Here is a 15,542-nt window from a genome sequence, read left to right on the forward strand (position 1 = left end):
CTGTATAAAAGACAAGTCAGGATTTAACCCACATATACCATAAAAAACAAAGCTGAAGAACCAAAATGTTTCAAAGATGTTTTTGATACTGAACTTCTTTTGTTCATTTGTTCAAATACAAAGGATAAAAAACATATACTGAAAAAATGTAGAATACTGACTTAGAATACCATCTTTAAAAATATATATATAATTTATTTCAGAGAGGAAGAGAGAAGGAGAAAGATAGAAACATCAGTGATGAAAGAGAATCATGGATTGGCTGCCTTATGCACCCCCCCCTACTGGGGATTGAGCCTACAACCCAGGCATGTGGCCCCAACCGGAATCAAACCTGGGACCCTTCAGTTCACAGGCCGATGCTCTCTAGCCACTGTGGAAAATCAACCAGGGCCTAGAATACCATCCTGACATACCAAATAAGTAAACGATTTTTCCCTTGGATATGTTAAGTACTGTTGTAGTTCAGCTCTTTAGAAATCAAAATATACAAGCTCTAATGATCCTAGAAATAACAAAAATTCCTATAGTATGTAATGAATAGAAGAGATAGCTATGACTAGAAAGGGTATCTCAGAGTAGGAAAAATTTACAATAGGAAAGTAGGTAGTTAGCAAAGATACTGGCAGAGACACAAAAATTATTCATCTAATATAGGGCTAGCCATTTTTATAAACCCATTATCTAAAATGGCTAAAGTATGAGAACCAAGTAACTTTTACCTCAGTGAAAATTGATAAAGGAAGTCAATGGGAAAGAGATTTATCTTACAGGACTTTATATGCCAGCCCAATTGTTCGAGGTATAATTATTAACCTAAACAATAGAGGTATATATGTATATATTACTGAATAATTAAAAATAGACATTCTATTATCCACAGATATAAAACTGTAAAAGAAGTATACTTCTATATATAGGTAAATCACAAACAGTTTCCTGGTAAAGATATTTATAGTAATTACTTTTGGATGAGAAAGTAGGAATCAAAGGTATAAGGTATTAATTTTTGGCTTTATGGCTTAGAGCAGTGGTCGGCAAAGGGCTCGTGAGCTACAAAATACCACGGCCTGGGCGAGTCTATTTTGAAGAAGTGGTGTTAGAAGAAGTTTAAGTTTAATAAATTTGGCTCTTAAAAGAAATTTCAATCATTGTGCTGTTGACATTTGGCTCTGTTGACTAATGAGTTTGCCGACCACTGGCTTAAAGCTTTTAATTCATGTTATATTAAAAATAACAATAACAACCACAACTATTTTACTTGTTAGCATGCAAGTTCCTAAAGCTTATTCACCTTTGTAGGATGTTTGTTGAATTCATTCAATTATTGTTTATTGTCAAATATGTAACTCATTCAGCACAGTGTCTGCCATCTAAGAAGCATTATTCTACATACTGAAGGCAGTGGTGAAAATAAAAGACAAGCTACCTGCTTTCAAGGAGCTTTTTTTCAGTAGATAGAGAACAAATAAATGAACAAAATAATGTCATTTCATAAGTGAAAAGTGCTATGAGAAGCTAAATAAGGCAGTGGTGTGATAGTGAAGAACGGTTTAGGCTGGGGACAGCTCCTTTACTGAGGAAAGGGATCAAGCAAGAAGTCTTGCAGGCGATATGTGACATGAGACACGAATTCTGAGGGAAGCCAGCCAGCAGGGGAGGCAGACAGAGAGGCCTGAGGAGGAACAAGGAGAAAAATGCCAGTATGACTAGAACTAATTTACTTACTATGTGCCTGGCATTGTTTTGCGTTTTTCAGATATTATCTGCAGATTAATAAGCAGAGTGGGTAGAAACGTGGTATAAGATCAGGCAGGACAATGTTAAGAAGGATCTTACAGGACACAGCGAAGAATCTGGATTTTATTTTAATTAAAATGGGAAGCTATTAAAGACTTTAAGTATGAAAGTGACATGGTTTGGAATATGTTTTAAGAAATAACTGACTCCTGTGTTGAGAATGGGTTAGACTGGGCCAGAAATGGAAAAGGTAGGGCAGTTAGGAGCATATTTTAATAGTCTAGAATCTAGACTCTAGATGACAGATGATGCTACCTTGAGCCTGCAACTGAGGTAGCAGCAAAGATGTAGAGAAAGAAAATGGGTTTGAGGTTATATTTTCAAGACAGAGTTGATAAAGGTTACTGATGGTCTTGTGTGAGGGTGATGGAGAGAAGTAAATTATGAGTTCTTCAGTCTTTATTCATATTACAAAATAAATCGGTCAAGAAAGTATAAAATGAACAAAGCTACCAAACCAGATTAGATACATTTTTCTGAGTTACACATTACTTCTAAAAATCCTTATTCCTACTAAAAATTTAAAAATACTTACGTTTCTTTCTACTTCAATCAATCTGTCTTTAACTTTCAGAAGCTCTCTGGTTGTTTCTTGACTTTCTCGCTCCCATTTGTTATCTTCACTGGAAGCGGAAGGAGGGCTCTGTACCATCCGTTCCTCATCTTGTCTCTGTTTAAGGGCTTCATAATTCTTTTTCACCTAAAATGTAATTTAAAATGTTTTAATGGGGAAAAGAAATCATCTCAGTCCTGCTTCTTACAATTAATTTGACTCTGCACCGAATCTGGTGAATATCTAAAAATATGGTAAATAGTCTGTATAATTATCATCATTAGCATAATCACAATTTATGCTCCATAAAATACAAATCCTTCTCTCTTAGAAATATTAAATATATTCTTCTTTTTGTTAATCCTCACCCGAGGATCTTTTCCCATTGCATTTTAGAGAGAGTGGGAGGGAGGGGAAGAAAGAGAAACATCGATGTGAGAGACAGACATCAGTTGGTTGCCTTCTGCATGTGCCTGACTGGCGCCGGGGATTGAGCCTGCAACTGGTGAACGTGCCCCGGCACCCACCACGCTTCAGTCCTTGGGCCAACTCTCTAACCTCTGAGCCAAACCAGCTACGGCAAACGTATTTTTCATGTGTAATGCTCCTACAATATATTCTCTAATTTCATATCCTATTGTTTATGATGAAAATGTTGCTGAAGATCAAGACGTGCTGCTAATAATACAACTGTTTCTAGAGTTCTATCTATAGCTGATTTAGAGATTTCTGAGATCCTCATGTAAACAATAAAGATCTGACACAGTATTAATTCCTCTTAAAAAAGAGATCTAAATTAAAATTGAGGAAGTATCTATATGTAGACACTTGCCCTTTTATGAAGGATATGTTGCCCAAAATGAGCTGTGTTAAATAAATTAATGATTTCTTTATTGAGACCTTCATCTATCACATATAATTACTGTAATTTATTTTATGGAGAGTGAGCAATCCAAGGTTTTCTGGTATGACTACAACCAGATCCTACTTTAAGAGAGCCAACTCAAAACTAGCAACTTGGTCATCTTACATTACCAAAATTGCTGATTAACTTAAATAGCTCTCTTCAACTGGAAATGATTATTGCTATATACTTATCCTGAATTACTAGTTTATCCTAGGAGACACTTAGCATAAATTTATAACTTAACCTAAACTTTATATTAAGGCAAGGATAAATATTTAAAATAATTCAACATCTAATACAAACCTTAAGAAAGCTTATAATTCAACAATAAAATCTGCTACTATTGAGTTAGAAAATAATGATGTGAGACTAAAGGAAAAAGATGCCAAGGTAGAATGTAATTTAAACCTTGGCAAGTGATCTAATAGATGTTTTGGAATCCAGCCCCCCTCTCCTCCTTACTTTTAACACCCTAATAACATAGATGGGTGACATCATTTCTAGTCTCCTATTTTACGTTAATTTCCCACAGGGTCTTTTCACCCCTAGGCTTAGAAAGGTTATAAACATATGCCGTTATTAAGAAGAACTGAGAAAAAAAATCCTCAAAGCTTCTAATTTTTAGAACATTATTTTTACAACTAAGCTTCAAAAACGGCTTCTTTACCTTATGTATCATTAATCAGAATCTCTGATTAATGTTCACACAAAAATAAAATATTTTCCATCAAGGTTTCCTTTCTTTTCTTTCTCCCTCCCCCTCTCCCTCCCCCTCCCCCTCCCCCTCCCCCTCCCTTTCTCTCTTTTTCTCTTTCTCTCTTTCTCTCTCTCTCTCTCTCTCTCTCTCTCTCTCTCTCTCTCTCTCTCTCTCTTTCTCTCTTTCTCTCTCTCTTTCTTTCTTTCTTTTTTAAAACCGAGATTTATTGTGCGACTAATCATTGAAATCCTTCAGATGAACTGGATGTGGCAGCAGCTGCTTTTGGGTTTAGGTGTTGCTCCTTCACGGAGTCCATGGCTGAATCTGCCGTTCACAATTCTCAGGTGCCTCCTGCGGCCAGTAACGGTAGTGTTTCGTCCTTTAGCCCTGGCCCTCCAGCTACACTTCCTCTTGTGCTTGGGGGGGTAGCCGCACTTGCCGCAGGTGGGCTTCGGCAGGTGGCAGGCCTCCGAGCCCCAGCGGCGGCACAGGGTGTGCGTCTTGTTGCAGCGCTTGCTGCATGATGACGTCCCCTTCGTCATCTTGATTCTGCCGCTGAGACCAAAGACTCCAGGTTTCTTAGAAGCAGCATATAGGTAGGACTTGCCTTTTTATCTAATCCATTAACCTCTGACTTTTACCTGAGGTATCAGACCTTTTATATTTAATAGGTCTGATTTTATTTAAACCCGCCATTTGCTATTTATTGTCTATCTGTCCAATTTGTACTTTGCTCCACCTATTTTCTTTTGGATTTTTTGTAATTCTATTATTTTCTCTCTCTTGTTGGCATATTAGCCATACCTCTCTGTCATGCTATTTTTGTAGTTATTTTAGACCTTATATTTATTTACTTATATTTAACTTTCATAGTCTATCTTCAAGTGATATACCTTTTCATGTCTAGTATTAAAAGAACAATATAATGACAGCTGAATACATGTTTATGGCAGGAAGCTAGTCCAATATTAGTTATGCCAAAATGGCTGGAAGTTAAAGATAACAATGGATTTTTTTAATCTCCATCTTTTAGACTAGAAATAGATATGTACCAACCCATATCCAAACCCACTTATTTTATAGCTGAGTAGCTTCATGAGTTAACTTTACTTGTAACCTAGTCATACTGCTTAATAGGGTAAAAAAAAAAATCATGAAATAAAGCACATTAATAAAATCTGGCACCAAATTTTATTTTTTATAATCCTTTATGTTAATTAAATAAAGTTCGAGAATTTCTTTTACATAAATACTTGTTTCATGGTAATGTCTGAGATGGGCAAATAGGAAGCAAAACCTTTTTCCTTTCTGCCTGAGAAATTCATCTCCAGTTAACTTTCTCCAGAAACCTCATAAAATTGGAATGTTCTATGTTAGCAGGCAGGTTTGCTGAAGGGAAATAAGATCCCTGATTGGTAAATTGTATTTGAGAGAAATATAAATACCTAACATGAAGCCATATCTTTGAACTTCTCTAAGTGCAGCAACTCTTAAAATTAGTAACGACTTATGGAGATCTTCAATCTATACCTCTGGAGTTGTTGCAAGAGATGATAATTGCTGTGGAGCATGAAGTCTTAAAGCCAGGGCAGCTCCAACGCACACCCAATACGAATCTCACTCGCACGTGGACTGTCATCTGGCAGGAAGGTGATTCTCAGACAACTCATGTGAAGAACACCAGACAGTGCCCTGCTAGCTACTTGTATTTCCTGTAGCGTTCTGAGTCAAATGGTTCTAAATGTGGCCTGTAGTAACCTTACAGGTTTTAATGTTTAATTACTATAAAACCATTCCAGGGAGCAATGCAGAGACGATAAGAAGAATAAGTCAGAATATGATACTCCCAATTTAGTATTATATTAACTCAATATAGGGTAAATCCTTTCATATTTAATTTATTCATGTAGAGAAAACAGTTTTGCTTAATTCACCGAATAATTCTAAATATCACAAGAAAATAGATCTAGAAAAATATCCTCAACTTTATGAGAGCATGCCATATGATTTTCCTCTACTTGGTGTTCTCACACGTACAAATTTCCTATCAAACTTTTTACCTGGATTCTCAATAGGAAAAGGGTGTCAGAATAAAGTGCCTGTATCTCATTAAGAGCTTTTACCCATAAAATAAGCCCACCTTTTCCCCATTTCAATATATCAATTCTGATATGTTCCTAACTGCGTGGGGGACATACACACATGAAATAGGATTGAGTCAATTACAGTGTACAGACAAAATACAGTTTGTCATAAATTACATGGCAAAAACCTGTTTAAGAACACTCTTGAATTTAAGAAAAAAAAACAATATTAATAAAATATTAAATTTTTATTTTATAATTTTCTCTCCAAATATTTAACTATTAAAAATTTCCAAGGAAATCACTTACTGTTTTAAGTTCTTGGCGCAATTGCTGGTTATAATTTGTGGATTCTTCTAATCGAGCTTCTAAAGCAGCAATTTTTTCCTCTTTTATTTCAAGGGACTTCTTTAGAGTGGATTCTAATTTTGATTCCAAAAGTTTGTACCTACTATCCAAGTACAAAAATAGTAAAAGTTTGTTACTGGAGGTCAGAAAATTATTTTTAAAGATAATTTATGACTACAGCCGAGACTGGTTTGGCTCAATGGATAGAGCGTCGGCTTGGGGACTGAAGGGACCCGGGTTTGATTCCGGACAAGGGCATGTGCCTTGGTTGCGGGCATATCCCCAGTAGGGGGTGTGCAAGAGGCAGCTGATCCATGACTCTCTCTCATCGATGTTTCTAGCTCTCTATCTCTCTCCCTTCCTCTCTGTACAAAATCAATAAAATATATATATATATATTTTTTAAAGATAATTCATGACTACAGATATTGGTGCCATAAATAGATCTTATAATTTAAGTGGCAAATTAAATTATCCTCCTCCTACTGCCACAGTCTCCCCCTCTTAAACTATTCCTGGGAATGAAGAAACCAAAATCACTAAGTAAACAGAGCTTTAGATTATAGCCTAGGTTGTCAAAAGAAAAAATTACCTAATACTCAACCAGGCATTATACTTCTATTGGTTTTATAAGTCTCAAAATATTTTTTCAAAATATTTGTTTTAGTTTTATAAGAATAGAATCTATAGAAAGTGAAGGATTATTATATTATCAAACACTTGTCTACACTATTAAGTGTAAAATATTTATATAAGAACATATTCATAGTTAAGACTTGAAACTCACTGAAGACTTGGTCTTCAGGGTATAAAGTAATGCAGACAATAGGGTGATGAAGGTATGGGGTGGGAGGTTGGGGGGAAGAATGTGAGCTAGAAGGGGTCAAAGAAAAAAAAAGGACATATGTAATACTACATATGTAATACTTACTACAATAAAGATATAAAAATAAATAATAAAAGAATTGATGCATTTAAGCATATAATCAAATAAAATATAACTTGCTTAAATTGCATTATTTCACCAGAGAGGGGTTTGTTTGTCATCTCATTCTACTTTCACAGGCAATTATAGCCTTAGATCTTCTGCCACCTCAGTGGCAAACTGTATTTATATAACATTTTAACATTTTTTTTCTTAGACAGTATTAGGCTTTCTTTACCTGATTTTTTTACCTTTTAAACATTTTTTAAAAATTGATTTTAGAAAGGGAGAGGGAGAAAGAAACATTAATGAGAGAGAACCATCGATCAGCTGCCTCCTGCATGCCCTCTAACAGGGAATGAGCCTGAGACCCTGGCATGTGCCCTGACTGGGAACTGAACCAGTGACTGAATACTCACCTGTCATCGGTACTTTGCTCATCATGTAAGAGTCGCTCTTTATTTAACCCTATCTTCTCAAGCTCATGGGTTAATTTTTCAAGATCGTTATTCATTTGTTGTGTCTTCAATTTTTCACTCACCAAATCCTTATTTTAAAAAGAATGCAAAACTCACATAAGTGTCAAAAACATAAACTTCTAAGAAATGTAGCCAATATTCTAACACAACCATCCAGGAATACATATGTGAGCCAGGAAAGACAGAAATGTGGTTGGAATTTCCCTCCCTCATTAAGAAGTAGTTATGAAACAATATAACAGTCCAAACAGAATATAGTTTTGTCTTTTTTTTTGGCTAATACTTCTTTTTATTTTTTTAATGTTTAAAACCAAATGGAGAAACTATTTACTCTTTCCTTGTGAATCCATACCTCACGTTTGAGAACTGTGGGGGAAAAAACGCATATCCATTAATTTTTCAATAATAAGCTAGGACCTTAATGTATGTTTCTTCCTATACAACACCCTTTTCCCACAAGCACCCTTCTCCCTGTGGAAGAGGATATAGGTCTGAAGAACTAGGGGCATTCTGAGAAGTGCAGGCACAAGGAACCTGTTGCTCATGTCTATGAGACCACAGAACAACAAAAAGAAAAAAACGAATGGCTCACAATGGTCCCTCTCCTCTCAGTATCTCTTTAGCAGAAACACAGACTTTCCAGTGTGATTTATTGAGAGAATGCTAAGATACTTTTAAATTGAACTTAAAGGGTTATCATTTAAGTATAGCATAGTAAAAGCAAAAACAAGCCAAGTATGTTATCTTCTGATCTACACCAACCACGTTTACAAGATCTGTTATCAGTATACTGCTATAAATTTCAAATTTCTTCTAAACACACAAATCTGAGCAACTACCAATTGTTCAATGTTGACCTTTAAGTTCAACCTGATTTGTATTCTCTAAGCTTAGAGGTCAAAATTCATGGGGCTTTGGAGTCTGAAAGATCTGGATTTGAATCCAGTAATCCAACTCTGCCATTTATTAACTGTCATCCTCAAAAAATTACATAATATCTCTGAATCTGTTTTCTTATCTAATTAAGATAATACCTACCGTATAAAGAACTGGTCATAAAATTGTGTGTGTATGTATGTGTGTGTGTGTGTGTGTGTGTATATATATATACATACATATACATACACACACACACACACACACCTTAGCCCAGTATTTGGCACACAGTTTGCATTCAATACATAATGGCTATCATGGACCCCATTATACTTAGCATTCAGTCACGAGTCTTGATCACATATTGTAATATTATTTTGAAATAATATTACATATGGAAACTTCATTAGTACAAGATTTTAAAAATATAATATACATATACTTCTTAGTTTATGTATAAAGGCAGGAAAGTTGGAAACTTTCTAGTTCTAATTCTAAACTTCTACTTTACAGCCATCCATACTAGTAGATGATACAAATTACTAATGGGTTCCAATAAAACTTAAAGCCTTGAGTTAAAAATATCCTATATAATAAAAGGCTAATATGCAAATTGTCTCGACTGGGAGTTCAATCAGGGGATGGGGTTGGCCAGCCAACCGCCCATAGCCCCTCCCCCCCACCAGCTCTGACCCCATCAGCCCTCCACCCCGATTGGGGGTGGGGCCAGCCCAGCAACCACCTACAACCCCCCCCACCCCACCCTTGCGTCAGGACCCACCCACGTGTGCTCCATACCTCTAGTAAAAAATATGTGCCTTAAATTTAGATAACTATACTTACCTCACGTAATGTAACCAAAGTTTTTATATCAATAGTTGCTCTTTTGACAAGTTCCTTATTTTCTTTCTCTAATTCTTTCAGACGAATACAAGATTCTTTATAAATACCAATCTCCTTGAATAGAGTTTTGTTTTCTTTCTCCAAATTTCCAATTTTCACATTATTTTCTTCTAATGTGGTATCTTTTATTTCTGCTTGTTGCCGGAGTCTCTTATTTTCCTTCTCCAGCTGTTTCTTATCTTTCTCCAGTTGAGAAGTCTCTTGCTCTAATGATTTATTTTCCTTTTCTAGCTGTTCTAGTCTTTTGCTGGATATTTTTAGCTCTTCTAAGTTTTTTTGCAATGTTTGATTTTCCATCTCTAAGTCTTGTAGTTCACTCTCTAACTGCTGAATTTTTTTATTGCTGTTCTCTAGAGCCTTCTGTAGCCTTTGATTTTCTGTATCTAAACCCTGGTAGCTAACTTCTAAGCGTTCTGATTTCTTGAATGATGCTTTCATAAGCTCTAAACCCTTCTTTAGCTGCTCTTTTTCACTTTCCAGTTCTTTATTTTCTAGTTGCAGCTGAGCCATTTTCATGCTTGCACACTTCAAAGACTCCACGTTTCTTCGCAATTCCAAGTTTTCCTCATCAAGTTGGGAATTCTCTTTCTCTAGGGATTCTAACTGAAAAGTAAGGTTTTTAAAGCTATCCAATCTTTTTTTAAATTTCCTATTTTCTCTTTCTAGCTCTGAATTTTCTTGTTCTAAGGCCTCAATTTTTTCACAAGAAATTTTTAAATTGGTTATTTTTTTCTGTAACAATTCATTTTCTTTTTCAAGATGATGCAACTCATTTTCAAGTTCTTCTGCTCGTTCTCCTTTTTCTTTATAATGTTCCAATTCTTTCCTAATTTGTCTTTTTTCAAATTCAATCTTGCTTAACTTGCTACTTGTTTCTTTGATAGATTCATGGAGAATTTTATTTTCTTTTTCAATGTCTTTCACCCTTGCTTCAGCACTTATCTGGGAGCGTTGCCTTAAGGAAGACACAGTTTGATTTAGATGTTCATTTTCCTGCTCCAATATTTTAATCTAATTTTTAAAAAGAAAGGAGAAAATTAAAAACCTAATTGGACAAGAACCAAGTATTTTAAACTATTTTAAAATATATTTTTATTAATTTCAGAGAGGAAGAAAGAGGGAGAGAGAGATAGAAACATCAATGATGAGATAGAATCATTGATTGGCTGCCTCCTGCACGCTCTCTACTGGGATCCAGCCCGCAACCTGGGACTCTTTAGTCTGCAGGTCGACACTCTAGCCAAACCAGCTAGGGCAAGAACTAATATTTTACTTTGGGACAAGGCTCAGAATCCGCCATTTTGTCTTCTCAAGAACTAATATTTTAAATTATAGTTATTTCTTTTTAAAAAACGAACAGGGAACTCGTAACATAAAAGGGTGCTAGCATTCTATCTTACTTTTAATTCTGACAAATACTTACTGAGAGACCACTGTATACATGTACTACCAGATCACTAAAGTCCTTGGCTTTAGGAAGTTTGTAATATAAAGGAATATTTAAGAGATATGTTTTTATTATCAATAAAAATGATCTTCAGATTACTTAATTGCATGTTTCAAATTCAAATATGAGTATCAGGGAAACATACATACATATCTCCTTGAGGATATAAGCTTTTACTTTACACAGTTTTTTAATTTTTAAATATATTTTTTATTGATTTCAGAGAAGGAGAGAGAAACATTAATGATGAGAATCACTGATCAGCTGCCTGCTGCATGCCTCCTACTGCGGATGGAGTCCGAAAATGAGCAAGTGCCCTGACCAGGAATCAAACTATGACCTCCGGCTTAATAGGCTGATACTCAACCAACCATTGAGCCACACCAGCCAGGCACAAATAAATTTTTCAATGCCTATACACAGAGGGTCCTCAGTAAATATTTGCTGTATCATATATGGGAGTGTATGGGTATGTATTCAACCCCAAAAAGAATACTAATTTGGAAACATCAAAATAATAAAATCCCCAAGTACATTTGAAAACTAATCCATTCATTTCATGACATGGCTTAATATAATAGTTCTTAAAAATTTAGTGTTTTGAACAAGCTCCCGAGAACCTGGTAAAAGGTACAGATTCATACTTAGCTCTACAATTTTTGTTCTGTAGCTCTACAGAAATCTCTAATTTTATAGGTGGCCTAAGGTTATACCTAGATAACATAAAACAAATCATTTTACAATAAATAAATAAATAAATACAAATATTGAAATAGCAAGTCAATCTATTCAGTTCTGTTTCCGCAAGCATGAGAATGGTCAATAAATACTTGAAAATATATTTGACAGTGTCCAAGACGGCTGCTGCCACCACTTCTCCCTTTATTAAGTGGGGCCAGAGCACAGCGACATTTCTCCAAACTCCACTCCCATTTCTCCCAACTCTACTTCACAGCCATTTCCCACAGATTCTTAAAAGCACATGTACTGCAAAATGTTATACAATTATTAATCATACTGGCAATTAAAAAAATTCTAATCTTTAACTTTACTAAAATACATGGCATAGAAAGTGAGATAAACAAGTTACTTTAAAATAAAAAAAAATTCTAAAATATTTCCCTTTAATATTATATGGACATTTTATTTGCACAAACTAACTTTTGTTAAAAATTTTTAAAATACAATGCTTAATAAGAAATTTATGAACCTGTTTCTCTGAATTTTCTCTAAGCGTTTCAATTGTTTTTTCAAGCTGAGCCTTCTCCTTCATTAGATCCTTGCTTAAATTCTGACAATTCTGAAGACTTTGCTTTTCTTGAACAATCTCATTTTCAAGAATTTCAACCTGGAGAAAATAAGTCACAAGACAATATATCATTAAGTATTTTAAAACAGTGGAACGTATCAAAACAAAAGATAATTATTGAATTAAAAGATAAAATACAGTTTTAATACCCAAATGGTAAAATTTAAGAATTTAGTAGAGAAATTCAAGTAATATACCATGCTAATTTTAGCAGCTATATAAAATATGCAGACAAGACTATGTTTTTTATCCTCTGCATCTTTTAAGGTAAATATCTACTTGTAAACACAGACAATCCAAGTTAATATATGATAATTATCTGCTATGTGAAGACTGTACAAGCCTTACTGAAAGGCTTTCTTGGCTCAAGTGAAAGTGTAAAGTAAAATTTTATAGTCAAGGAATTTTGGTGTACAAGAAGTAAGAGGAGAATATAAAAAGTATGAAGGAAAAGATGAGAAATAGTGGCAAGAGTTTGATGAAGAAACAAGAAGGGACTTGGTTTAAAATAAAATAAAAAAAATAAGGAAAAAGGAGAATACTGGAGAAAAACAGGCTGAACAAAACTCCAACAAATATTTATATTTTGGCCGAAACTGGTTTGGCTCAGTGGATAGAGCATTGGCCTTCGGACTGAAGGGTCCCAGGTTGATTCCGATCAAGCATGTGCCTTGGCTGCAGGCACATCCCTGGTGGGGGACGTGCAAGAGGCAGCTGATTGATGACTCTCTCATCGATGTTTCTGACTATCCCTCTCCCTTCCTCTCTGTAAAAAAATCAATAAAATATATATTAAAAAAAATTATATTTTGGATTTAAGTTTATTTTCATTTGTACATTTTGAAGATACAATAAAGTATGTGGTTAATAAGTATAATAAGTATTAAAATTTTTTAAGTTCAAAATATACTATTAACTGATTTTCCCATTATTATAGAACATATTCATTAAACCAGGTAATTTAAAAAAATAAAGAAGATTTAGCTATATACAATATTTTATATAAAATATTTAGCTATTTAAAAATATTTAATATTACATCTTATTGTCAATAGTGAAGAAATCTAAGAATTTTAACAGTCTACATAAAGCAAGTTTTTAATATTTTTTTTTTTAACATCAAAGGAAGATAACCACACATGGAAAATAATCTCCAAATAATGCTTCAAAAGAATCGAGTCACAAATCTTAGCCAATAACTCAGTTCAACATTCATTTACATGTTTTGGAAGTTTTTAGTTATTAATAACTAACGAATCTGGTTCTCCCTTTATGATTAAAATATATGGATAAGTTTTTTAATTAAGTTCTTATGCTGGTTTTACATTAGTGGAATTCAAGTGAAACATTTAGTTTACAAAAAAAATCTTTTATCCAATGAATTTATCAAAAATTGCTAGAATCACTAAGAACTTACTAGACCTTCAAAGCTAATTTCAAAATCAAATTATAATTCACAGATCCAATTATAATGACAACCAAAATAGAAGTGATCCAAATTCTAAATGGCCACTCTTACTATAACACTATATTGACTATCAAATTCTTACTAAGATTATTTGGTTAATAGACTAATGACGATACAAAAATGTTTTAAAAGAATAAAAGTCTAGTCCTAGTCAATTTGACTTAATGGATAGAACTTCAGCCTGTGGACTGAAGGGTCCTGAGTTTGATTCTGGTCAAGGACCCATACTCAGGTTTCAAGTCCAGTAGGGGGCGTGCAGGAGGCAGCCAATAAATGACTCCCTCTCCTCATTAATGTTTCTCTCTACCTCTCCCTTTCTCTCTGAAATCAATAATAAATAAATAAATACAAAGAGTAAAAGTCTTGCAAGAAAATCAAGGATTCTTTCTCATATCTAAGGCAGCAGTCCCTCAAAGCATGGTTCCCAAACAGCAGGATGAGCATCACCAAGGAACTTCTTAGAAATGAGAATTATCAGCCCCCCACTCCAAACCTACCAAGAATTCAAACTCTAGGCAAGAGTTTTAACAAGTCCTACAGGTGATTCTGATGTATACTATAGTTCAAAAATCACTGGTCTAAAGGTTAGGGCAATTTTCAAAACATAGCCTACAAACCCAGAATATATCAAAGGAAAAACTAGATATGGCTAGGTGCCAAAACATTTTGTCCCGGCAGAAAGCAAGGCAGCTCCCCAGGAGTGCTAAGGTTGTGTCATAAGGATTCAGGAAGCAGCTTCATTGGGACAGGAAGAAAAACAAAGGCAGTGAATTGAAACACTTTAAATATTCTTAAATCCGCAAGTTAATAATGACACTAAAACAACAAATTCACTCAATTATCTCAGGAGGATATGAGAAAACCAACTCATTATTAGGAAACTGGAAAATAAAGGATAGGGTCAAACATTCATCCTGCTTTTCCCATAGGCTATTTCCCAGAATAACCAATAGTGTTTTCTTTAAAGAGTAGCTTTAAAAAATTTTTCCTTTATAGGAATACCCTATCTACCACATTAGGAAGGGATGATATAATTAGAAAATCAGGATTTTGCAATCTCTGAATAAGGGATCCAAGCAAATGATTTTCCATGACAATATTACAAAAAGACAACTAAACATGTACCTCCTAACTGACACATGTACATACACTCCTTACGAATACTTACCAAAAACTCAATTTGAACCTGATTAGGCCTATAGTAAAACACATTAAAAAAACCAATATAGTTCACTTACTTTACATTTATAAATGTTAAAAATTTCATAAGTTAAAATAATAATTGAGGGAACATTAAAAACTGGAGAATGTTTTACTACAGTGCTATTTATTTATATTTTTACATACATTTTTTTAAGATCAAAGATTCATTTTTATTTACCTTTTTACTTAATATTTGATTTTCTTTTTCCATTTTCAGGATTTTGGAAGTGCTTCCTTCTGCGGAATCCATAGTACTTCGAAGCTCTTCCACAGTTTTTGTCAAACTCTGGTTTTCCATCTCCAACTTCAGTAACCTACTTGATGTTAATTCACTCACCTCATGGCCCAAAGATTTCTGTGGTGCTATAATATTGAAAAATAAAGTCATTGGTAAACCTATATTTACTCATTATTATTTAAAATGTTGAGTGTATATGCAGTACATCACTTAGTCCTTAACTATGTAAAAAATTTATAAAGTTATACAAGATCGACACAATGATAAAAACAGATAGATAAAAGACAGATAAATCCTAAATTTTA

General features: G+C 34.2%; 1 protein-coding gene across 8 annotated transcripts in view; it reads right to left on the bottom strand.

Annotated features, from left to right (window-relative positions):
- Positions 1-15,542, bottom strand: part of CCDC88A (coiled-coil domain containing 88A) — a 97,184-nt gene that overhangs the window by 27,135 nt on the left and 54,507 nt on the right. For 6 of the 8 annotated variants that reach the window (XM_084900796.1, XM_084900795.1, XM_084900793.1 and 3 more), the window contains exons 13-18: positions 15,178-15,362; positions 12,230-12,367; positions 9,513-10,583; positions 7,734-7,861; positions 6,351-6,492; positions 2,336-2,500 (exon numbers count right to left, since the gene is read on the bottom strand). In XM_084900796.1, coding sequence (XP_084756922.1) covers positions 2,336-2,500; positions 6,351-6,492; positions 7,734-7,861; positions 9,513-10,583; positions 12,230-12,367; positions 15,178-15,362 — 1,829 coding nt within the window. The remainder of the gene's footprint in view (positions 1-2,335; positions 2,501-6,350; positions 6,493-7,733; positions 7,862-9,512; positions 10,584-12,229; positions 12,368-15,177; positions 15,363-15,542) is intronic. The other 2 variants (XM_084900794.1, XM_084900789.1) reach the window with 1 other exon arrangement.

Source organism: Pipistrellus hanaki (assembly GCF_964339955.1).
Source record: "Pipistrellus hanaki genome assembly, chromosome: 12".
NCBI classification, from domain to species: domain Eukaryota; kingdom Metazoa; phylum Chordata; class Mammalia; order Chiroptera; family Vespertilionidae; genus Pipistrellus; species Pipistrellus hanaki.